At 36.8% G+C, this 24725-nt stretch overlaps 1 protein-coding gene across 4 annotated transcripts in view; it reads left to right on the forward strand.

The window, feature by feature from the left end:
• PPP6R3 (protein phosphatase 6 regulatory subunit 3) overlaps window positions 1-24725 on the forward strand; it is a 51681-nt gene that overhangs the window by 16158 nt on the left and 10798 nt on the right. The window contains exons 1-19 of one of the 4 annotated variants that reach the window (XM_059474807.1): window positions 2279-2382; window positions 4371-4603; window positions 5544-5730; window positions 6539-6676; window positions 7214-7279; window positions 8135-8247; window positions 8716-8829; window positions 9499-9628; window positions 10708-10860; window positions 12738-12887; window positions 13391-13455; window positions 15909-16024; window positions 16414-16499; window positions 17707-17793; window positions 19384-19481; window positions 21390-21444; window positions 22095-22225; window positions 22852-22970; window positions 24299-24452. In XM_059474807.1, coding sequence (XP_059330790.1) covers window positions 2371-2382; window positions 4371-4603; window positions 5544-5730; window positions 6539-6676; window positions 7214-7279; window positions 8135-8247; window positions 8716-8829; window positions 9499-9628; window positions 10708-10860; window positions 12738-12887; window positions 13391-13455; window positions 15909-16024; window positions 16414-16499; window positions 17707-17793; window positions 19384-19481; window positions 21390-21444; window positions 22095-22225; window positions 22852-22970; window positions 24299-24452 — 2207 coding nt within the window. In that variant the 5' untranslated portion in view covers window positions 2279-2370. Of the gene's footprint in view, window positions 1-2278; window positions 2383-4370; window positions 4604-5543; window positions 5731-6538; window positions 6677-7213; window positions 7280-8134; window positions 8248-8715; window positions 8830-9498; window positions 9629-10707; window positions 10861-12737; window positions 12888-13390; window positions 13456-15908; window positions 16025-16413; window positions 16500-17706; window positions 17794-19383; window positions 19482-21389; window positions 21445-22094; window positions 22226-22851; window positions 22971-24298; window positions 24453-24725 lie in introns of those variants that run through there. The other 3 variants (XM_059474810.1, XM_059474808.1, XM_059474809.1) reach the window with 3 other exon arrangements.

A 24725-nucleotide genomic window follows, 5' to 3' on the forward strand; every position in this document is an offset into this window, starting at 1 on the left:
TCTTATTACTGTCCATTGACTGGAGAAATGGACCCCCTGCCCTAAATTGAAATCTCACTGAACATGCCTAGATAGTAACTAGGTGAGGTTAATGTGAAGCTGGCAGAGGGGCATGCTTAGCATTTGAAATAAGTTTCTTAATATGTTTAAAGGTCTTAGAAGATAATCTACCAAAATTTTTCATAATAGAAGCTTAATAAATTGTCTTCATTATTGCTTTATTCTTCCTTAAACTTACCTACCTATTTGGTTTTTAGGATCAAGGGATTCTTTGCATTGGAAATGCTTTTATCACTAAGAAGTGCAAGACCATCCTAAAATGAAGGGCTCCTTTGATGGTTGCTCTCCTTGCATCCAACAATTAGGTTGGCTTTTGCTAGTTGCTGCACAGAAATTATAAATTCTGTTTTGCTGAAGTAGGCTGCATCCCTTAAGATGTGTTTCAATTGTGGAAATGTTTGTTGGTGCAAAAGTAACTAATTTTCTTTTCCATTTGTGTACTTGAACTCTATAGTAAGAAAATACAGTAGTGCACAAAGAGAAATGACAAATTCTGAGTTTTTTTTATAATTCAGTAATTGTTACAACTCTACATGTAGCATTTATCAGAATTTCACATACTACAGACTCTTCAGCTTGACACTGAAAGTTTCTCTGGCTTGAAAAATGGAACTGGGCATTGCAGTAAAATCTGTGAAATTCCTGCCTAACACTCTGTGTATATGCCTTTGACATCTATGTAGTTATCAGGTAAAGAGCTTTCAGCTGGCTACTGAAATCCTTCTGGTTTTACTTCTGCACCGGTCTAGATGCCCATGTCTGTTTGGAGCTGCCAGTACTCACGTTTATATGGAAATCTGAGGTACTCAGTTGGAAGGAACTCAATGTAAAACACCCTTCTCATGTTTGTTTAACCTAAGTTTGATGCTTAAAAGTTCAACTCAAAGGAACAGCTTACTTTAGTTTTCTTATTTACTGAAAAGACTTCTGGATGCCATCAAGACTTGTTAGTCTGTTTTGTAAAAGGTTCAGTTTAGGAGACATTGTCCAAAATTAAACTGTATGCTTCTCTGACTGGAGTTCACATCTTAGTCTGGTAGCTTGAAAACACCAGTGTCTGCTCAGGAAAGGTGTGTGACAGCTGCCATCGCTTGAAGCTACAGAGAAACTTTGTGATACAACTGTTACCAACTTTTTTTGATGGAAATGCCACTTAAGCACTTAACCTCCAAAAAGAACCACTCATTAGTTACTGTTAAAAATACTTGTGTGGTTTTCTTTCTCTGTAACAGACAGAGGATTTAATTTTCCTTCTTGATCTAAAAGGATTATTTCCAAGCATTATTTCTTCCATTTAGCACATAATTAAAGTGAGAATTTAAGTAACCTGTATGCCAGCAGTTAAAAGCAGGCTTTCTTTGCTTTGTTGGACTTTTTTCCTTTTCATATTTAAGTCAAGACTTTATTACATGGAATGCTATTCAACATTCATTCAGAGAAGAATCTGTTAACAATATTAATTAAGAAAACAAAGCAATATTTTTATGGATATTAGATGTTACTCAGAATCTTGAATTGTCGTAAGTTGAACTTGCTGATCAAGTTCATGTAAACTTTAGTAAGTACTGTTTAATGAACTGAATGTCAGTCTTGCTTACTGGAAGCTTTCAGAGATTATAGAAAACTAACATGTTACAAAAGACAATCAAATACATACAGCATCTTTACCAACTTTAACACATTTTGTCTTTCCACATGTGAGTTTTTAACATCATCTTGGATTATTTTGCTTCTTGCAGTTTCTAATCTTGAGCATGTCTCGTATTTGGAAGTCTTTTCTATCTTGCATTAAGTCCGAATGTCTTTTTCTGCTCTGGCTGAAAGTGATGTGACATTGGGAGTAATACAACCCATTTGATCCATTGAGTTTTTTATAAATTTGCAGGTGGTGAAGTTTTGAAAGGAGCACACTTGTAAGTTTTGGACAGAAGGCCTAATGCCAGCTCTGTTAAAGGCACTGAAATTTGAAAAAGCATGGTGATGATTCAGAATTAGTAGATTTTGGGAGGGAGGGTAGAACAGTAGGCTTTGAGAAAAATAGCAATCACATGTTTTGATTTTAAAACTTGCAATCAAAACTATGCTGATTCTAGATTCCTGTCAGTAATAACGCCTGAGAAAATTCTCTTCTCTTCAGGGTTCCTTGAGTTTCCTTTGGCACAGTTTATGTTGTTTATTTTTCCTTATTTCAAAGGACCTGGGCTCCTGTTGAGAAGTGATGGAATAATCTGTGGCCGGCACCTGAGATATTGAGGGAGCAGCCCCTAAAGGAGCTTGCCTGGGAGACAGTTTGTGAAATAACGCAGTAACATGTTTGCAGTAGTACGCCTCTTTTTTTGTTATTGCTCTTTTCCATTGTTGAATTTCTCTTGAAATAACTGACTGAGAAATACACTGAAGCTATGAAATGAGCATTAATCACCTCAGAGGTATTCACATCTCAAATTAGCACTGATAGTGGTTACTTATGAGCATGGTACTTTAATTGGGGCAAGGGGAGGGATTTGATTTACTTTCTAGAGGTTTAAAAATCCCAATCAAAAAATATTCTCTGGCTTTAATAATGCACTGTTTTTACTTCCTTACAGTAAGTTTGTGTGTAGCTTGCATTACCCACAAGCTAATGTTTTCCACAACTGTATAAGTTGATTTAAGCTAATTTGTAAGATCAGGTGTGTTAAACCCTGCTTGAAAGTTTACTAATACTTCTAGTACAAAATAGGGCTTTTTCTGCTTCCTAATAATTTAATACTTGCATGAGATGCTAGATTAGTACCAGTACTGTAGACAGATAAATCTGTACATTGTCTGATTGGTTTTGTTTGAATCCCATGTCTTTATGAACAGAAAGCTATGTCATGTAGGTCCAGTTACGAATGTTACGACTTCTGAAAAAAGGTCAAGCAGAGTGAGGTGATCAGTATTTAGTGGTTAAAGCAACAATTAAAACCCTCAGAGCAATTAAAACATCTCCATAATGAGTATAACAAGCTTTATAGTATTTAGACTGAATACTGAAAATCTTGCCAGTGGAAAGATTGCGCACACGAAAGTTTTGCTAGATCCTTGAGGTTGTTTTTGTTTCCAAACTGCTCAATTACTAAATTTGATACAATGCTGTAGTGTAAGTGTGCATGCTGAATCCATTTCAACTTGGAAGTAGGTGCTTAAATGCTGTTTCTTAGTTGCAAAAGAATTGGGTATTTCTATTCTATATTTATGGGGTGTTTTGAGTGTATGACAACAGCATAGTTGGATTATTGCCTTTAAGCTTGCTCCTTTATACAGCCTACAGTTTACAGAAGTGTCCTTGCCAAAATAATACTGTTCACTGAAATTCCCTGCCTTAACTACGTGTCCTCACAGCTGATATTGCTAATGCACAGCAGTAACTCAGTAACTAATATATTGATCTGATCTTTCACATTTGGAAAATACTTACTAAAAGAGCAAAAGGAGTCTCTTACTTAAAGTGTGCTGCTCAAAACTACTGCTTTCAGTTGTAAGGAAAGGAAAGTTTTTCTTACTGTGTTCCAGTATCTCTTTTCAGTCCAATTAAAATCTGCAGTCTTATAAACCTAGTTAATACTGTGTCAGAGGTCAAATGTCATGTAAAAGCCCTGTTTTCAGGGCTGGAGGGAAATGAAGTGTTTATATATGGAGCTTAATGAGAAGTGAAAGCAAGAATTTAGTGGGTCTGTTGTAGACTGAAATACTCTTTTCTGATAGCACAGTTGTCTCAGTAGCAGCTGTTCAAAAGGTGGCTTAGAGAAACAGAATTAATATAGAGGTGCCAAAGCATTTTATAGGAAAAGGTGAAGTTGTTCATTCTTCTAGCACTGTTACGGCCTCTTAAAGTGTTTCAGTGGCTGGGGCCACTGCCCTTGACATGTTTGTGTAACACACCTTGGCCTTTGATATTCTCCTCTGTCAAGTCTGTGGAGGCAGGGACAATTAGTGTAGTGTTGAAATTAGCTCCTGCACTCTGAATTGTGCTTCCTGCAAGCTAAAATTCTTTTAATTCCTCTACCTTTATAGATGTTTTCTTCAGTGGTGGGGGTGGTATTTCAGTGCAGTTATTCTCTGTCCATTTCATCTTCACCCAGCTCAATTAATTGCTGAGCTAATAGTTCTGAATCTCTGACTCAATGCATAGATTAAAAACAAGGAATGGGAAAAGCAAATTTCATACCTTGTTCTTTAATGCGAATTGGCATGTTCCTTTCATGTAAGTAAAACCCTGCCTGACTCTTACCTTTGGATGTTAGAATAATGGCTACTGCTGATATACTGCTGTTCTTCTTACCCAGACCAGCATGTTTTGGAAATTTGATCTCCATTCGTCATCGCACATAGATACACTTCTGGAGAGAGAAGATGTAACACTGAAGGAATTGATGGATGAAGAGGATGTTCTACAGGAGTGCAAGGCTCAGAATCGCAAACTTATAGAGTTTCTGCTGAAGTCAGAATGTTTGGAAGACTTAGTTTCATTTATTATTGAAGAGCCACCTCAAGACATGGATGAAAAAATTCGATATAAGTAGGAAAACTTTTGGGGTTGGGGGAGATTTGGAAGGTGGAAAGAGGACTAAATAAATCTAGTTAATTTGCTAGTGTGAATCCCTGTGTGCTGGTGCATAGTACAGTATTGGTGTGTTTTAGATTAAGTATGTTTTCAAGAGGCTTCACGGAACTTCTAAGTAAATCATTCTGATATATGTGCATAGTTTCCAAATGGAAGCCTCTTACAAATGCTTCCAAAACCGGTTCATGTCCAAAGGAGTTGCTAAAAAAACCCTTTTTGGGTAGTATAACTGTGGTTAGCTTTGTTTTGTTTATTTGTTAGATGTTTTGAAGATACCTCTTAGAAGATTTGTGATAATCCTTGGAACAATGTCCTTAGGGTCCCAGTGCTGATGTTTTCCTTTCCAGAGTATGGCCATGACTTCTTGCTTGCTGAGAAGGTTCATGCTCAAAATCCATCTAGCAATTTGTAGAAAAGCACTTCTACAGCTTTTGGCCTATTTTAGTGTCTGTACAGAAAGGTGCTTTGTTTCTTAAAATAGTGTGTTAAAATAATGTGAAATAAGTTACACTGTTAGTTGCAGAACTTCACCATTTCTGAAAAACCAAGTCTCCTGTAAATGTTTCTAGTAGAGTTGGAAATTAAAGCAATAAGAAGTCAGTACTTGAAGAGATGGATTTAACAATAGATCTTGAAATGAAAGCTTGCTCTTTGCTTTTTCAGCTTCTCTACTGGTGTTCTATTGCAACTTAAGATTGAAGTAGTGCCCTTCTTAAATGAAAACAGATCTTATAGGCTGAATGTGCAGTTCTATTAGTTTGTGTTAGTTTGCTACTTTAGTATAGACCAAGCCTGCTTGAAAATTTAGTCAGATGCATTACCAGGTTCTGAATTCAGAGCTGCAGGTATGAGCGTTCCAAAGTATGAGTGATGGATAATTTTTTCTTTTCCCCAGATACCCAAACATATCATGTGAGCTGCTTACATCAGATGTCTCACAGATTAATGATAGGTTGGGAGAAGAAGAATCCTTACTCCTGAAACTGTACAGCTTCCTCTTAAATGAATCTCCTCTAAACCCTCTACTGGCCAGTTTCTTCAGCAAGGTGTTAAGTATTCTTATCAGCAGAAAACCAGAACAGGTAACTATTTGCAAACTCACCAGTTTTACAAGTGCTCTGATAAAGCTGTGGTACTCAGCAATTCTGCTTTAAGATACACAATTTACAGATAGCAAAAGAGTCAAAAGAGGGCATTCAGGTTCCACCCTAGCTGAATACACCTTTTCATTATGCACAATTAAAAATACACTTGGATGAGTAGGATGTATTTGATTCACATTTGCCTGAGCTGTTTATGCAATCAGTGTGCGAGTGCCTACCTTTTGGCTTAGCTCAGTGTTTTACATGATCATATTTGCATTTATTGCTGTTAAAAGCAAAAGTAAATGACTTGAATCAGTGATAGTGATTCTGACTTGGTGTGAAGAATTATTTAGAGCAAGGAGAGAAACATTTGAAGTCCTTGTTCAGAAGAGCTCTTGTACTCAGTGTATGTGGCTCAATACTGCAAACATCTGCAATGATGACTCTCAAACTTCAGGTACTGTTTGTATTAAGAGTTTTGCTCTGTTGAGCTTTGCCCATTAAGCAGAGGTGAGACTGATTGATATCAAAAAGAAAACCTGACTCTGCTTTGGATTATAAGTAGGTTATGGTCAGCAAGTTGGGTTTGAGAGGAGACCCAGGACATGCTGCATGTAGTATGGATCTGCCCTGTGCCTGGGTTTTGTTTTGTCTTGTCTTGTACTGCAGGCTTTAAGTGGCAGAAGTGTTTAAGAAGTTGTCATCTCTTTTGTCAGTTTGATAGGAGAGTGAAATGAAAAGTGATTGGTGTAATTTATCATGTAAAATATATGAAGCAAATATAAGTTTGCTTTTTCATTTCCAGATTGTAGATTTTTTAAAGAGGAAGCATGATTTTGTAGACCTCATTATTAAGCACATAGGGACCTCTGCTATCATGGACTTGTTGCTCAGGCTACTGACTTGCATAGAACCTCCACAGCCCCGGCAAGAAGTGCTAAATGTGAGTAAAATATCGCAGAACTTTTGTCTGACATGTGTGAACTCGAAGCTGGCTTAATTTCTCCTGGCTTTGCTAAGTTTATTTCTTGAATATGCTGAAATTAGATGTGTGGGGTTTTGTTTGTTTGTGTTTTTTGTTTGTTTGTTCTTGGTTTTGGGTTTTTTTTTGAGCTGCCAATATTTTTCCAGTAAAACCCCACTGCTGCTGGGGACAACTTAGAACCTGGGTGGCTGATCTGTTCCCCAGTCTTTGGTATCTAACTTACATCTGACAAATGCATTTTTTAAATTGTTTTGTACCTTACCAAACACACTTTGGCATCAAAGTTTGTTGACATTAACCTAAGATTTTTTTTTTCCTGTGACTAAGAAATGCTGATTTTACTTTTTCTTTTTTCTGAATTACTGTTAGTCCTTATTTAGAAGTATTGACATTATGACTTGTGGCAGATGTCAAAGGCTACTTTCATTTTCATGAGTTCATTTAATTAATTCACTTGGGAAAAATTCTTATTAACATCCACAAACATTTTTGCAGTGGCTGAATGAGGAGAGAATTATCCAGCGGCTTGTGGAAATTGTACACCCATCTCAAGATGAAGATGTAAGTACTGCTCTTGCCTTAGACAGAGGCAAGACAGTTAGAGAATAAAGTGGGTGTTTATTAAAGGCCTTTCACAGATACACCTTGGGCAGTGCAGGAGCCTCGCAGAGGCTACACCCAAGGTGGACAGGAGTTTTCTCAGACAGATGTAAGTTTGGTCTATTTGCATATCAGAGGTTAATTGTCCAATTATAGCTTCAGGTAATGAATTCACATTGCCCTGATTTGCTTCTCCCCCCAGTTCATTTTTGTTTATACTTTTCAGGCCTGAGGCTGTGATGGTAACCCTGGTTCTCAGGCCTGGAAGGATTTTGTCTGACCAAACTGTGAAGAGAGCTTACTAACACTCTATGTGAAGTTCAGTTACACACTAACGCAGTACAGGATCTGAAAAATATAAAAGCTAAAACTTAAGGCATCACTGGCACCCCCCTGGGTGTCTCTGTTCAGCTGTACAACATACTGTTAGAACTTTTAGTTTTACTGTTTTCTGCTTGCTTTTTTCAGTAAGCTGATTTCTGTATTAAGTGTGGTTATTTGAGGAAGGTTATGTGGTTTTGTCCACCTCCCTGCCCCCTTTTTGAGATCCATATCAAAGCCTTAGGCATACTTGAAGTTGTTGGAAGATTCAGCTCTCATGTTTTGCCATCTTAATGTTGGAAATAGATTCTTGCCTCATGCCTTCATTTTTTTTTTGTTTTGTTAAGGGTCAATTAGGACATAAAGCTAACTGCCTGAATGTTTTATGGGTAGGAGAGCTCTTGTTAGTGTTGAAATTTTCACCTTTTTAAACTGAAGAATTAGAGTCCAGCATGTTATTATTCTTGTAGTTCAAAGTGCTGTTTTCTGTTTCAGAGGCATTCAAATGCATCACAGTCACTCTGTGAAATTATTCGTCTAAGCAGAGACCAGATGCTACAAGTACAGAACAGTTCAGAACCAGATCCACTGCTTGCAAGTTTAGAGAAGTAAGTTGGTTTGAATTTTTGATTTTATTCTCACTTTGTAAGAAACTACTTTTTAAGTTTTGACCTTGAAAGCCTTCAGAAATGGCAAGCTCTTTTCAGGTTAATTTTCTTGACTACCTGTCTTTTGTTTGTCTAATGAAAAATAACTTGGCAAGTGAGCAGAGGACACCTGGAGGATTTTCTAGTGGGGAGTGTAGAAGAGAAGTTGTCTCATTAAATTATTTTCTATGCTGCCCAATTGAATGGTATCTTATGTGGGGAGGTCAGCTTGATACTGTGCAGACTAAATATGGGAAACTTCAGCTTTGTTCTGTTGCTTGTTTTAAGTTAATCTAACTCTATGTTTCTGTCAGAAAAGATTCTCCTGTATTTAGTTTTCCCTTTTTTAATGTGGGCAAGTGGGAGTTATTTCTGCTAACAACTGTATCCTGAAGTGGTTTCATTTGTTACCAATGCTTTTCTTTTCAGACAAGAAATCATAGAGCAGCTTCTGTCTAATATTTTTCATAAAGAAAAAAATGAATCTGCAATTGTCAGTGCAATCCAAATCCTATTGACCTTACTTGAGACAAGACGACAGACGTAAGTGTTACTATTTCACTTGGTTTATGCCTGCAGTAGCAAATGCCTTCCTTGTGCTTGTGACCAAGCCACTTCTGTGACCTGTTGTAGCTGAAGGAGTAAAAATGCAAATCAGGTGATTGGTTGGCATTGCTACACTTTCACCAAATGACTGCTCTTTCTGCAGCTTTTTCTACTGTGAGTACCAATAGACAGATCAGATTAAATACATTTCATCACTTGATTTCTGGATACAGGGAATAGAATAAATAGATGTAGTGCAGTGACTGAATATTGACTTTTCAAAAGTTACTTGTAGTATTATTGCAACTTAATTTGGAGAAAACTGCTGAACAGATCTCTCTGGTACATTCAACTTACGTTGTTTCACATAGACAAATGAAGCTCTTTATCTGCTTCAATAAAACGAATTAAAATGTAATTTTTAATCTCAAAACTATTTTGGGGATTTCAAGCACAATAAACCTAGAAATACCAGGGCTAGTGTTTGGGAAAATCTCTTGTTCAACCATTATGTCACACTTAATTTTTATGTGTGTGTAACCCTAGGTTTTTACATTTTTTACATCTTAGTTATTCTCACATCCTTTCAGAACTGTTACATACCTCAGGGATGCTTTACAACTAGTTTTGGTGCTAATTATCAAATTTTGCTTATGTGCATTTTAGATTTGAAGGTCATATAGAGATCTGTCCTCCAGGCATGAGCAATTCCACATATTCTGTCAACAAAAGTGTTTTAGAAGCCATAAAAGCACGACTTTCATCCTTTCATCAGCTCCTACTTGAGCCTCCAAAAGTAAGTGAAATCTTGTGTTAACAAATTAATTGAAGCAAAACTTAACCATGTGTCTGTTTTAGGCAGATTATAATAAACAAAACCCAGTCTGACAACTTTCAGGCAAGCACCCAGCCTACTTCCTAGCCTGTTGTGAGCTTTGGCTCAGGCCAGCAGTAATAGTGAACAGCAATGCTTTGTGCTTTTCCAGCACAAACTTGGTTTAATTAGCAAAGTAACCTTGGAGCAGGGTTTCTTCCTAAATGCAACAAAAAGAGATTTGCTGTATATTTTGTACTTGAAAATCCAGTCTGGATAGGAAATATGGACTATAGATGCTGCACTTGTTTGGAGCTTTGGAATGGCCCACATTAGGCTCATGCAATTCTCTTAACTTTCCCAGGACCCAAGTAGATGAGATCCATGTCATATCTCTGCACCCTAGGCATGTTAAATTCCTTGGGCTTTTTAACTGATTTAAGCAATTTAACTCTGTCATGCTCTTGCCAAAGATAAAAAGAATGTATAAATACGGGGTTTACCTGTGATCCATTGGTATTTTCTACTCAGATTTTCACTAGCAGAATTTCAGTTGGAGCACTGCACCCTGAACTGGGTGCTGCAGATTTTAACAGAGAATTGAACGTGAAATTGTTTTTAAATATATGAAGCTAGGGTTGCTGAGGCATTATAATGTATTTATACTGTCCACCTAGCTGTTCTGTGTACATTGTAGTAATGCAGAATTTAGCTAGACTGAGTGAGAATTATTTCTGGGGAACTATCTTGTAATTCCTGTCAAGGATGAGTAGACTTCATCTACTTTGAGATCCTGTCTCAAAGTAGTAGTTAGCAATCACTTTTTTACCGAGTTGTAGCTTTCATGTGACTGGTTTTAATGTTTCCTGTCTGTGGAATTAAAATAAGCTACAGTATTTGGAATTAAAAATAGGGGATTTTTGCAGGATGAAGGTAAGACTGTTGCTTAAGGACTAAATGTATCTATTTTTAAGCACTATCCAGCTATTGTATGTAGAAATGATAAGCTGAATTTTTAGAAGGTATTTTAAGGGATTTATGTATTAAACTTTTTTTTTCAGAAAAGTGTCATGAAGACAACCTGGGGTGTACTGGATCCACCTGTAGGAAACACACGTTTAAATGTGATTAGATTAATATCTAGCCTTTTACAGACAAATACAAGCAGTGTGAATCAGGAGCTTATAGAACTTAACAGCATAGGAGTCATACTGGTAAGAACTTTATGCTGTCTTCATTTTTATGGATGGCTGTTAAGATCTTGTCTGCTTTTTCTGACTCTGCAGATAATTTTCCAGTCTAACTTATTTTCCAGCCTAACTTTTCAGCACCTTTGTATTGTGGTGTCTATTGCTTGGTTTAAAAACTTTTAATACTGGATTTTGCTGTTAATCTGTCTGAATCAGGTGTGTCCTTCTGACCACTTTAATGATTCTTACTTGCTGCACCTTCATAAATACATGAAGTGTTTTTCTTAATAAGCTTATTTTCAACTGGATGTTCTGGAGTTTTCAGCCATGTTCAAGGCTTCATTTCTATTTTCATTTTTTCCCTGAGTTGTTCCCTAAAGGCCTCTTTTTCTCACTTAATATATTATGAAATGGTATCTCAGCAGTGTCCTGTAAAGGAACAGTTATGCTTGGTAGCTTGTATTCCTTCAGACTTCAAAGCAAGGTGATGTACAGCAAACTCAGTTACCTAACTCATTGCTCTTTGCTGATGTAAACATGTACTTTGAGTACTTCCTACCTCATACTTCCACTGTAGCAGATGTATTCTTTGTGTTTCAGTTCACCCAAGAAATCCAAATGTTGGTTGATTAAAAAATAACTTGAAATAACGTAGAACTTAAGCTAGTTACTGAATAACAGTATGTAAACTTCTCAGTTGGCTGTTGCAAGCCTAAAGTGTAAATACCTTCTCTTTCCTGCTTTTAGTCCAAAACCCCTTTTTGCTGTGACTGATTATTATAGTGTGATTCAAATGTTTCCATCTCAAATTTTCTTCACAGTTGGATTTGCAGACAGGTACTAACTTTTATACAAATAGTTGACTTCACTGTAGCTGCAATTTTTCCTAGAGCCATTGTCTAAGAGAGCATACACACTATGAATGCTTGCATGTTCTTGTAAATAGATTATTTTGTGAACTGTATTCAGTGAGGTTTGAACACTTTCCTGTTGCAGGTTTTACAGAAGGAAAAAGGTAATTGTAGCCATGGAAACCTCAGTGCTTCATGCTGTTTGCTGAAACAGCACATGTTTCACTGGACAGGCTTGACTTAAGAAAAGTTATGGGTGAATGTCATTAGGACTGAAGAGAGATTGAAGACCTTTAGCTGTACTTTGAATGAGACTAAAATTGTTCAATACTGTTCCAATCACTGCACATATTTCCAGAACTCACTACATTTTACCAGTGACACCAATCATTTAAATTTTGCAGTGAGTAGCCAAAATAGCTAGGCTTGACAAAAACCTTATTTGTGTTTAAGAGAAAAAAATGTGGAGAAGCAGGAACTTGACTAAATGGATGCTGTTTATTACATTTCAGCCTTAGTATTTGTCTTGTACTTTGCTAATAATCTTAAACTGTTTCTAGATTATCTGAGATTGTGGATGATGGGTTTGAAACAGGTAGATACAATTTCATAAGGAATCTTACTGAAGTGAGGAGCACATTTATAAAAGGGTATTATACATACTAGGAAGTTAAGTGAACTCAAAAAAGTCAAGGACTTCTAAGGTCATAAAGAACATTTCTGGGCTGCAGCTGAGTGAAGGAATGTAAATAGGGAGCATTATTTCTCCCTGTCTTCATAGTCTGAAAGTGCATTACTTGTGACCCCTGCAATAAATTCATTTAGTTGCATTCTTGTTCTGATCCAGTGTAGTACTCCTTGCATTCAGAAAATGGCAAGCACAGAAGTTACTGGTTTTGTGGGTCACAAACTTTTTCTTGTACAATAATACGTAGTGTAGACGTTATTTCTTCCAGTGTAGACATTAAAGTGATTAGATAGGTGAGACTGTTGGTTATGTTTAATGAAAAGGTCTTGGTTTGTGTAAACCTTGGTGAATTTGTTTTTCAGGACATGTTTTTTAAGTATACGTGGAATAACTTTTTGCATACTCAAGTAGAAATCTGTATTGCATTGATTCTTGCGAGTCCTCTTGAAAACACGGAAAATGGCACAATTACAGATCAGGATTCCAGTGGGGACAATCTCTTACTGAAGCATGTAAGTTGTGTTTTACAAGTCTCCTGAATTTTCCTGTTTTCATGCAGTTAATTTTACATAAAATGCACCCCTTTCTACTTAATGTATAGAATGAAAAAAAGTCTTTCTGGTTTTACTTAAAATGTTAGTTCAGGGTGTTAAACCTGAAACTGCCCATAGAGAAGTTTTTTTTGTTTTTTTTTTTTTTTGCTGCAAAGTGAGCATGGTGAAGAGCTGGAAGTATTCATTTTCCCTGAAGTTCTTCCTATTTTAAGGCTTAAAATCGCTATTTCAGTAGCTTTATGCTACTACCACAACTCAGCACGTAGAAAGAGGAGTAGAATTAATACAGGTTTAGCTTTTAGGTTTCAGGGTGAGATCTGACTGCTGGAGTTTCAACCCTTTAATGAAAGTATGTATCCTGAATGTGAAATTAATAGTCTTGCAGACTTTAGTATCAACTGTAAAATGCATAAATAGTGTTACATTTTGCTGCTGCTAAGCATATTTTACTTTTTTGACAGCTCTTCCTTAAGTGCCAATTAATAGAAAGAATACTTGAAGCATGGGAGATGAATGAGAAGAAACAGTGAGTAATTAGTTCCCTCATTTCCTGCAATTGTCTAAATAAGACTTGAGTTGTGAAATGAACTTATAACCAATTCAGAAGTGATCTAGCCAGTTCTAAAATCACTTGTATGTTAATATTTGAGTTAAAGCTTTCTCTTGTACTTTTTGGTAGCATTCTAATTCTTTTTCCTGTTGCCATTTGGGAGCACAAGAGTTGTCATTCTTGCCATGTATAAGATATTGCTATGATCTTTAAAGTTTACCCATGTTCAAGTAAAAAAATAAACATACTGTAAGTTTTGAGGGGACAGGAGATACTTACCCAGTAAGCAGTTGGGAATTACTTGTAAACACATCAAAGCATATCACATACTGGGGAGCATCAGACTCCTAAATAGTAAAAGTGAATTCCTCAGCAATAGAATACCTTGTAAAATTATGTATTTGAAAGGATGTAAGCTTCAAGTAACTAATATAGTATATTAGAAACTGTTTTTGTAGCAGGAAAAAAAATTCCTCAGTTGTCACCTTAGGTGGTAAAATGTTCTCATGAAGGCCAAATAATTTTAGCTCTAGAGGTACTGAACAGTAAATGTTAGTTCTGACCTGTCAAAATATTGAATTGACTGGCTGGGGTAGTGCTGCTAGTTTGATGGAATTCCACTCATGAAAACATTCATATCTGAGGTGAATCAGATAGTAAATATATGACTAATGTAACTGACCTGGAAATAAGGATGATGAAGAGGGGGATAATAGAAGAAGGAATGTGCTAAATTTAACTGTAGAAAACATGCTCTCCTGAATGTCTTCCATTTCATATCAATTCTCTTGAGGTTATAGAGAATTGCCAACTTCCCTGGCAGTTAGATTCTTGTAGGAGAGAAATATGAAAAGTTTTCTCTGTAATTCCCACCTAAAACTTAAGTTTTACTTGGATAAGACTGTTCTTGATCCAGTGCTTACCATGTGAATGATTTAATTAAATATTTCGTCTCATGTTTGGGAATATTAATGAAGGAAATAGTGTTTCAAAGCTTAGGTAAGCTTTATCTGGAAACAAACTTACAATGAATTCACTCCTTTATCCAGTTTTATAGAGATATGCCTCCAGCTGTAAAAGATAAAGCTTTAAGGGTACTTTTAGCTTAGCTGTTTCAGGAAATGGGTATTTTTTTAGTCCATTTGTATTCTGTCACTTAATGTTACTTCAAGCAGCTCTAGAAGCTTAAGGGTGACTGCTTTCTGCTGGTAAAAATCTGACATAGTAAAAGTGGTTTGGTTTGCTGGGAATAATAAGCATTTGCTAACAAAAGATACAGTTGTATTCCAGACTTTCTGGCTAGGCAATGTCAAGTCAGTCTAGTTTGTCAAATAGAAGTGCTCTGTGTAATATCCTGTGTTAGAAACTATAACCTTTGCTGTTATCATGTGCTGCTTATTTTGAATGTGCTTGTTACCTAAGCAAGCTGTAAACACTGTGGGAGTTTATTCGTGATATCTTGCATAGACATAACATAATTTCAGTTACCTCATATGTTAGATGATGATAGTGGAAAATAAAATCATGTGATCTGTGTTTGCATAACATAAGGTATTTCATGAGCTGCTGTCACTTTACAAAGATTTCAGTCATGGGACATTTGTCTAGCTGGGTGAGGGGGTCTTTCTTGGTTCTTGTTTAAAACACAAACCCATAAATTGATGCAGCAAAAGTTTGGTTGGCTTGCAGCCAAATGCTAGAGAATCTGTTCAAGCTGGATCTCTCATGATTGCTATTTGGTCAGATTTAGAATGGTTCCAACTGGCAGTAGGTGTTCAGAGCACTACTCTAACATCTGGTAATTCCTGTTTGTGCAGAGCAGTTCTGTGCAAAATATTTAAATGGCTTTGTAATTTTAGCTTTGGTAGGCATGCAAATGTTGTTCCTAAATTTCAGGAAAGCAATGACCCTAACTTAAATGGGTATGCTAAGAAGCCCTGAAATAGTAAAGCATACTTAAGAATGCTTTTTCCCTTTTGATCATGGACTGAAAGCTCTGAGGGAATATTTGGTGGTTTAAAGTTTTGCAAAATACTCTCAGCAAAAAGAATTTCCTAAGAACTCTGAATCAGTTGCTAATTCTGTCATTATTTTGCTAATGCATTTTGATTATTTTGTGTGCATTTTGCTTTACACACACACACACACACACACACACACACACACACAAAAGCAGTACAAACACTTGTACGTGCTTCTTGGTACTTAATGTGCTTGTTAACTCTTCTGAACTGGCTCAGTGAAGTCAAACTCGTTGATCCCTTAAATTCTTAAATATTTTTGTGAACCTGTGGTTTTAGGATGCAAATCTAACTTAAGAACCCCAGTTTGTTGTCTTGCGTACCACCTTGACTCTGGCGGTGGTCTACAAGAGCCTACGGTATCGGAGTTGCTCTGAGTGCAGCAGATGAACTCTTGGTCTCTTGCAGGGCTGAAGGAGGAAGAAGACATGGCTACATGGGGCACCTGACAAGGATAGCAAACTGCATTGTGCACAGCACAGATAAGGGGCCAAACAGCACACTAGTCCAGCAGCTCATCAAAGGTATTCATTCATCCTGACTTTATCTTCAGGGCTTTCATTATTAAATGCTGAGGATATTAAGCAAACTTAAATTAGAAGGCAGCTGTTGGATTAAGTAAGAAAAGAACTGGATTACTTCTGAAGTATTGCCTTTAAAGCAGTCATCCTTAAACAAACGTTGAAGTATTTTCATTTCAAACAGTGTTAAAGCTCCCTGAAATAGATGCAAAGAGGTACTGACCTGTTTAATTTGGACTTGTTTGCTAGATGGAGTTAGATTTATGGATTTAGGAGGATGTATATTTTCTTACCAGTATTTTTGGTAGAGCAGAAAAAAATATTTGAAAATTAAGTGATTGCTTCATTGTTGATAGTTTCTAATTGGTTTGGTGTTTTGTTTCCTGTGCTAGAACTTCCAGAGGAGGTGAGAGAGCGATGGGAAACATTCTGCACCAACTCTTTAGGAGAAACCAACAAGAGGAATACAGTGGATCTGGTAAGTAGCGATGGGTAAGGTATGAAAATGACTGCTGCTTTACTTGGACAGTTTCTTTGTGTCATCACACTGCCAGTCTTCCAAAATCTAGTGTACTTTTAAGGAGTCCCTCTAGTTGCTGAGTTATGGAACTGATAATTCTTTAGTTTACTTTTCAACTAAAGCCATATCATTAATATTTGTGCAGGCATAATGCACATGATCAGCTTGTAATAGCTAACCGGCTCATTACCTGGTGTAGCTAATGCCAGGCAATCTGCAAAGATGAGGATTTCTTTACCTCTTCAAGGTCATGTCCTTGAAAACTCCAGTGTGCTTGAGAGTATGAACTGAAAGTGCAGGAGCTGGTGTTGATTGCTTTCTCTATAGGATGTAAATGACCTAGTACAAGTTTAAGACAAGACTGCTACTTGCACTCCACTGCATGTGTGTGACTGACCTTGCTTAAGTAACTTTGCTCACTGTTGTGCACCTGCCACATTTCTTCTGCATGCAGTTGTAGCAATTACACTTTTGGAAAAACACTTAACTCACGTAGAAGAGGTTTGTGTAATCGTGTTAAAAATAGTCTAAGAGCAATCACTTGGAGACTTCAGTAAGCAGAGGCAGTTTCCAATGTCAACAGATGAATTTGTGGATTTTATTTTACCTGATGACTTCTCCAGGAATGAGTGCTTTGTGTGTGGCTTCATTAACTTTTGCTAGTCTTCTGCTATTTGGACTATAATTAATTGCTGAATTCGCTATTTCAACATAAATATTAACTGGAGCAGGGTGTTAACAGGTGTCAATAGAAGCAATAGGAAGTTCATCTGAAACTGTGCAACTTGTGAACAGGACTAAAAGATATACATAAGGCATTTTTTTCTTGAGCCTGTGAATGCAAAGAAGTTTGTAGGGCTTGCAGATGAATGTTATTTTTCCTCTTGGTAGAAACTATGTCTTGGTCAAGACCAAAAGAAGGATCATGTAAAGAGGAAAAATTTTAGGCTTATAAAAAATGGCACTAATTGGCTCTTTAGATACATAATCATGTGCTTGGAGGTACTTGATGTACTTGGAAGTACAGTAAAACTGAATTGAAAACTTACCTCCAAACTCTGCAGTTTTCAATAGGATAGAAAGACAAAGCATTAAAACAATTTCTTTTATCTGAAACAAACAGGTGCATTATCTACTATGCCAATGACCCAATTTATTTGTCTAGGTTACTACCTGCCACATTCATTCTTCCAGTGATGATGAAATAGACTTTAAAGAAACTGGGTTCTCACAGGATTCTTCTTTGCAGCAGGTGAGTTGAATTCTTTTAACAGCTTAAGTTGGTCTTTCTGTAAAAGTAAATTAAGTAATTTTTTAAAAAGCAGTGGAACTTTTATTTTCTCTCACAAGCAAATATAAATCTAGAAAGTTTAAATTAAAACCTAGACATGTGTGTATGCACACAGCTGTGTCTTACCAGACTCAAAAGCATCTCTTTGAATTCTTTTGCTGGTAGTGAAAGAGTGGGAGCCTTGTGGCACAAGATTGCCAATAGATCACTTAGATGGCATCAGATGGTTTAGATGCATTATTTGTCGGGGTTACTAACCAAAATCTTTCAGATCACACTAACAGCTGTGTAGTAACTACCTAATCTAATATTGGCTTTGGTGTTTTATGCATTTTCTATAGTTTTTATAATAAGTAATTGCTTGTCTAAGTTTGAATTGTGGGTGGTGGCTCAGTCTTAAAGAATCTGATGCATTTTTATCTGATTAAGTGCTTTTGTACCTATAAGGTGCACCTGTACAAAAACTTGATAAGTTGGGTGCTATCTTTAGCAGCTTTAGTGAGAAAGTAAGATCTTCTAATGTCTCTGTGCTTTTCATGCATCCCCTTAGTGACCTGCTGTGCCTAGGCAATCCCAGCAGTTCCAGGTAGTTAATCTGGAGAAATGCAGATGGTCCAGTGCTGCTTCTTTCAAGTTTGTCTTGCTGTATACCTCCTCCTTTTATATATATTTTCTTTTTCCTTCAATTTTCATAACGCCTTAATCTAAACTTGGGGTTTTTTGATCGTACTTTTGTTTTCTTTCCATATTCACTTTGTTCAACTTTACCACCATACTGTGTCCCCTCAGCTACCTGGGCAAGAAACCAAGAGTTGACATGACAGCTTTATTTCCTAGAGTATCTTGGCGTTGGCTGACTTTACACATGGAAATAACATTATTAAAAGTCCTTAGAGGATGTGTAGTAATTTGTAATTTAATGATAGTCCTGGGAAATAAGAGACAAAAGCTATTGTTAAAGACAGATGATGCCCACATGTACCTTAGTGTATATACTGATCTGCTGGCAGTTGACACTCCTCTGTATTTAAAAAACCAGCACAGTTGTGTCAGTGACACTGCACTGAGATGTAAAATGCTCAATTGTTTCATTCTTCTGATATTTAATAGATGCTGCTGGTGTGTGTGCCTGAGACTGATTTTGCAAGTGATACCTGCATAATAAATATGCAACTATGCTTTAGTATCTATATATAGTTTACTTTTCTGGTTCTTACTATTTATAACTTCATGTTATTTTGAGCAAAGACAGCTTTTTCTTTTATATAGTGTTGTTTCTCTGTTTCTTTGGGGTGAATTTGGAAAGGTGCTGGTTAATGCTAACAGATTTAACTTTACTGAAAGCTGTTAGATTGGCTTTCAGATCAGTAAACGTGAGTAGGGTTGTAATTGATGCTGCCTTTCAAAATTCAGAGGTTAAGACAAATCCTTTTCCTGTCCTTTTATGTTTAGTTTAGATAGACTTTTATTTCTTTGAAGGATAATGGGCAAATAGATTTTAGAGTATTAGTAGAATCATTATATCACTGTCGTTGGTCCTGGGGTTGCCAGGCCTTTTCTGATTATCAGATGCAACAAATGACGTCCAATTTTATTGACCAGTTTGGCTTCAACGATGAGAAGTTTGCTGATCAAGATGACATTGGCAAGTGAGTATAACACTACACTGAATTTGGCTATAGTCTTGTGTGTTCTCTGTCTGTGTTTTTGCCTGTGGTTTTGCTGGTGATAAGTACAAGCATTTACTGATGTGAAGCAGTTGCCAATCAGTCCTCTCTATTTGTGGTATCTGTGTGCATTGAAAGAAGCTTCCCTGAACAGAGGGAAGCAGCAGCTTCTCTTCTTTTTCTAATCTTCTGGTTATACCAATGTTGAGCAGACTGTGCTTGTGAGCTGAGTTATAATAAAATACTGAGTTATAACTCTACTTTTTACAGCCAGCTATGGCTCTCTGTTGACCTAACATTGTTTGGGTCACTTTCACTTCCTGTCTGACTCAAAGTGGGTTTTTTCCCCTACTGATGACCAGATGAATAGCTCTACTTGTGAGTTGTCCTGGAAAGGATGACAGGAACAGCATGTCTGAGTGTATTTTTCTGTAGGGGAGAGTAAGGAAGGGCATTGTAAATCTACCTTTGTTTATTAGTTCGAGGCAGTTAAGACTCATTTCTGCAAATAGTGTTAGTGGAAGATGAGCAAATGAGAACAGTCTTGGTGAGGTTAAAAAACCCCAAACTAAACAACAACCAGCACGCAACAGAAAACACCCCTCAGAAAAGCTGGTATCTTTCTTTGTAAGTAAATGGATGCATTAAAGGGAAAAGGGGAGAATAGGGATTCTTGCAGATGGTAAAGTTTATCATTGTTTTTATAAGATTTCATCATTTGGGGTGCCAGAACATGCAGGTAGGAATAAAAAGCATTACTTCAAGATGGTTTTTAGAAGGGTGTTTTTATAATAATCTCAGTGCTCTTCTATAAGACATGTTTAGTAAGTGATGTCTTCCATACAAGAAGCATTGCTGCTTTTTTGCACCACAGAACCTGCTGACATTAGAGATTAAGATATGATAGATAAAGTAACACAGGATGCTCCTTAACTTTGTTAGAAGCAGGTGGATTTTGGGAAGGATGGGAATTGGAATTCCTTTAAGTTCATGCCTTTGGAAGTCTGTTCTCTTGGTAGAAAGAAGATGACTACTTAAAGAGGTCTCAAGACTTGTGACAGGTACACTGATGATGTGCTCAGGAGTTGAATTAAGTTGAGGAGAAGTTACTTTAAAGTTATGCCTTCTGTGCAAGAATCAATCACGCTCTAAGTTACCTGCATAGCATCATGCAGTAATACAGTCACACTCACAACTTAGGTTCCTTTAGACCACTTATCTTTTTTCTTACTTGGGAATGCAATGAATATTAGAAGGAGGAGTCATGTGTGCTCTGCTAAACGCACACATGGCAAGGCAAAGAACATATGAACTCTTCTGATATGTAAAGATGTGTCAAGCCTAATATATAGTGTTATGTTTGGGAAAATATTTCAGTGATTGGTTAAAAAAATATTTGTGAGGTTCTTTTGTTAAGAAACAGAACTTGATAGTATTTTTCATTTTTTCCTTCCTGTTGAAAAGGTCCTTTGATAGAAGGATGAAATCAGTTAAAACATGTAAGAACTGCAGATGCAGATGTTTGCAGGATTGTGAGGTATATCATGGTAGCGCATAGTCAGGTTAAGCATTCTCTAGGTCTAGATTTTATCCAGTGCATAGCTATACAGTATTTGAAATTTGGGTATACAATTTCAGTTATACTTGTTGCATACACCTAACTCTAGATGGCAATGTTCTTTGTTTTTGTTAAAAATATTTAACGGTTAAAAAAAAAAAGTCACAGGAATGCCAGGTCTCCTTGGTGTGTAATTTTGAGTGCTTTGTGTTGGAGACTTTTATCTTCTGTTTTTAGATTATTGGAATATAAGAAACCAAACAGAAATTAAATGTCTTCATGTCACAATAGAAAGTCCTGTTTTATTGAGTACGTTTCTTTTTTTCTTCTAGTGTTTCTTTTGATCGGGTTTCAGACATCAACTTTACCCTCAATACAAATGAAAGTGTAAGTATGTGTTCCAGTATTATCAGAAAAATTACTGTCTTTTAAGCTTTGGCATGACCTCAAAGTTTTGGCAGTGGTTATATTTATTCCTTTTATGTGGAAATCACTGGAAAATAATTACCCTGCTTTATTCTCATATAATGAGATTTGCTAATTGGAAGACACTATTGTTCTTTCTGATCAGTATTAAGCAGATTTGCTTCTAATTTGTATAACTGGGCTTAGATCTGATTTGTGCATATTGTGCACTTGTGTTTTATGATTAGAAGCTATTTAAATCTTCAGTGAGGTAGGAAAGTAAGGACAGAGTCTCTGAACCTCAATATTATTTGTTGGTTGAGCTAAAATGACCCCCCACTACAGAAAATAAAGCTAGAGTACTTGATGCTCTGGTTGTCTGGAAAGTTCTTTGGGGTCACTCCCACATCCCATTTTTAAACATGATGGAAACTCCTAAGTGCTCTTTGGTCCACTCATCTTGTTACGAGCCAAGTAAAACAAGCAGCACTGTATATTTTCTTGACAAGCTTTAAATTAAGACATTCTGGTTTTCTGCTGCTTTTAGAGAAATGCTTTGGATTCTCTTCAAAATAGGAATTTTCAAGATATTTACTAATGTAATATGGATTTTTTACTTCTGCTGTATTTAGGGCAATATAGCCTTGTTTGAGGCATGCTGTAAGGAGCGGATACAGCAGTTTGATGATGGTGGCTCTGATGAAGAAGACATTTGGGAAGAAAAACATATTGCATTTGCACCGGAGTCCCAGAGGCGTTCCAGGTGAGAAGGGTGTTTCTCATCCAGATAGCAGTGTAGTGAGCATGCAGTAATACACCTGTCCTCTGGTTCAGTCTGTCTGTTAGTGCAGACTGTCCTAGGTATTTCCATTCTGTGGAGAAATGAGTGGGCATGTGGCCCTAGTGATTTGTTTTCCAGCCATAATTTGCAAAAGGTGCACTTTGGCTTTCACAGCTTGTTGATAGTGGTTTTTTCCCCCTGCTGTATATTCTTTCCTTCTGCTTTTAAACTGGCCTGGCTGTCCTTGCTTTGGACAGGGCAGCCCAGCTCCACACCTCTATTAGACCTTGCTGTCCTCACTACAGTACCAATATGGGTGTGAACAAAGGAAAATGCATTGAGTGGAAGGAGCACCTAAGCCCCAAAACTCAGGGCTGTGCAGCCTCCCTCAATATCCACTGAAAGCCTCTTCATGTGATCAAGTGAGAAATCTTAAACCTTGTTTCTTTGAGAGAGGAATGAGGGGAATACTAAGAGCTAAAAATTATACCTCAAGTAATCTGTCAGAAATAATTGTGATTTACTCTAGCCTGCAACTCTGCAGTATTTTATTGTGCCCAGGGTGTTACACTAAAACCAGGATGTAAACTCTCTCTCTGTATTTGTAGCTCGGGCAGTACAGACAGTGAAGAAAGTACAGATTCTGAAGAAGAGGATGGAACGAAACAGGACTTGTTTGAATCCCACACCAATACAGAGGACAAAATGGAAGTAGACTTAAGTGAACGTACGTAGCTTTTTGCTGGTGCTTTGGGTTATAGGAAATTGTTAGATCTAGCAGCCTGATTTTGTAGGAGTTTCCTTGTTGACTGCTTTTATTCCAACTGTCTTAGTCTTTCTCACTTGCCACAGAGCATGCACATAGTGAGAAGTTTCAATTCCTTACATGTCTTAAATTATTTACTCTCTTTAAAATTCCTATTTCTACCCTTCAAGAGTTAAAAAAGGAGGAGTAGTCAGAAAGGGGAGGATTAAATGCTTGTTTATTAATATTGAGTGACTACAAAACTCTGATATGTTACTATCCAAACCCAAAAGATGGTCCTTTTACTGGAAGCCTTTCAGACCAGCTTTTTGTCTAACAATGTTCTTTTAGAAGACTTCCCCTCTGAAGATCAGTGAACTTGCATTGTTCTGGTTTCAAATGTGAGTGAAAGATACACATCAGGAGATTCTTATGTGGAATCTTAAATGATGTAATAGGTTGAAAAGTTTTCACATTCAAGTCAGACTAAACTGGCTTTTGTTAAACTGGCAATGTCTGTAGGTAAAAGCCCTGTGTTTATCTAGACTGTAAGGAATTAAATTAGAAGGAAAAGTTAAGGGTTTTCTTTTCTTTTGTCAGATTGGTGTCGTTGGCATCTGTGTGTCAAACAAGTTTTGATCCATGTGGGTCTCCTCCCATATCTGCCTGGGTTGGAATTTCTAATTGCTAGTCAGAGCTTCCTTTTCAGCCTGTTTTTTTGTATGTAAGTGTTAATGAAAAACATGTTTCCCTTGGGTAGGTGAAGTTTTTTGAATGGACCTATCCTAAATTAGATGCTGTTCACAGTTGCTCCCAAATTTACAATATCAATAAATATTTTAAGTTGTAAAAAGCCTTAAACTTTTCTGAAATTTAGCAGTGGTCTTAGTGCATGAGAAATTATTTGAAGAAATTGAAGAAGGGGTAAAAACTTTTGTGGTTTTCATTTTTATAGAAATTAGTTTGAAAAATGGTAACAAATATTGAGGTTAATTTAAAGGATAAATCAGGATTGTACTTGTGATTGAAAATGTTTTATTAGTTTTGTTATCAGATAAACTTTTTTTTTTTAGCAGAGTGCTGTGAATTACTGATCTTAAAATTCTGCCTTACTAGCAGAATTTTCCTTTTAGGGAATACATTAATTTTTTAACAGGATGTACAGGATTTTTCTGCATGTGCTTTCAAGTCTAGTTATGAATCTTGCTTCTCTTTATGAAATGTACATAGAGGGAATCAGTGTTAGGCATATGTGCACTCATGTTCTTTATAGAAATTTGTTCCTAATGACCCTGGTGATGGTTTTTCAGCGCCTAACTGGTCAGCAAACTTTGATGTACCCATGGAGACTGCACATGGTGCCAGTCTGGATTCTGTTGGCTCTGCTGTATGGAGTACTGAAGCACCTGTGCCAGCTAAAGAAACTGGCTGGGCTTCCTTTTCTGACTTCACATCCTCTTTGAGGTAAGAATGTCACTTATTCAGGATGAGTTTGGTTTTCTTGGCGTGTTGCTCTCTGCACAAGCCTGTGTTGCTGGTGTATGTAAAGTGTCTGAAGAATGTTGTGTGTTCCAGCAGCATGTGTCTGTGTGAGCTCCCTTTCCAGGTTGAGTGGGTACTAGTGTTTTGGGCTTTTAAAATTTCATATTGTTATGCAGCTGTGATAAATAAGTAGTTCTGCATGATTTTGAGAACACACAAGATAATGCTGTTCTTTTTTTGGATTGAACTCTACAT

Source organism: Ammospiza nelsoni, chromosome 6, assembly GCF_027579445.1.
Source record: "Ammospiza nelsoni isolate bAmmNel1 chromosome 6, bAmmNel1.pri, whole genome shotgun sequence".
NCBI lineage: Eukaryota > Metazoa > Chordata > Aves > Passeriformes > Passerellidae > Ammospiza > Ammospiza nelsoni.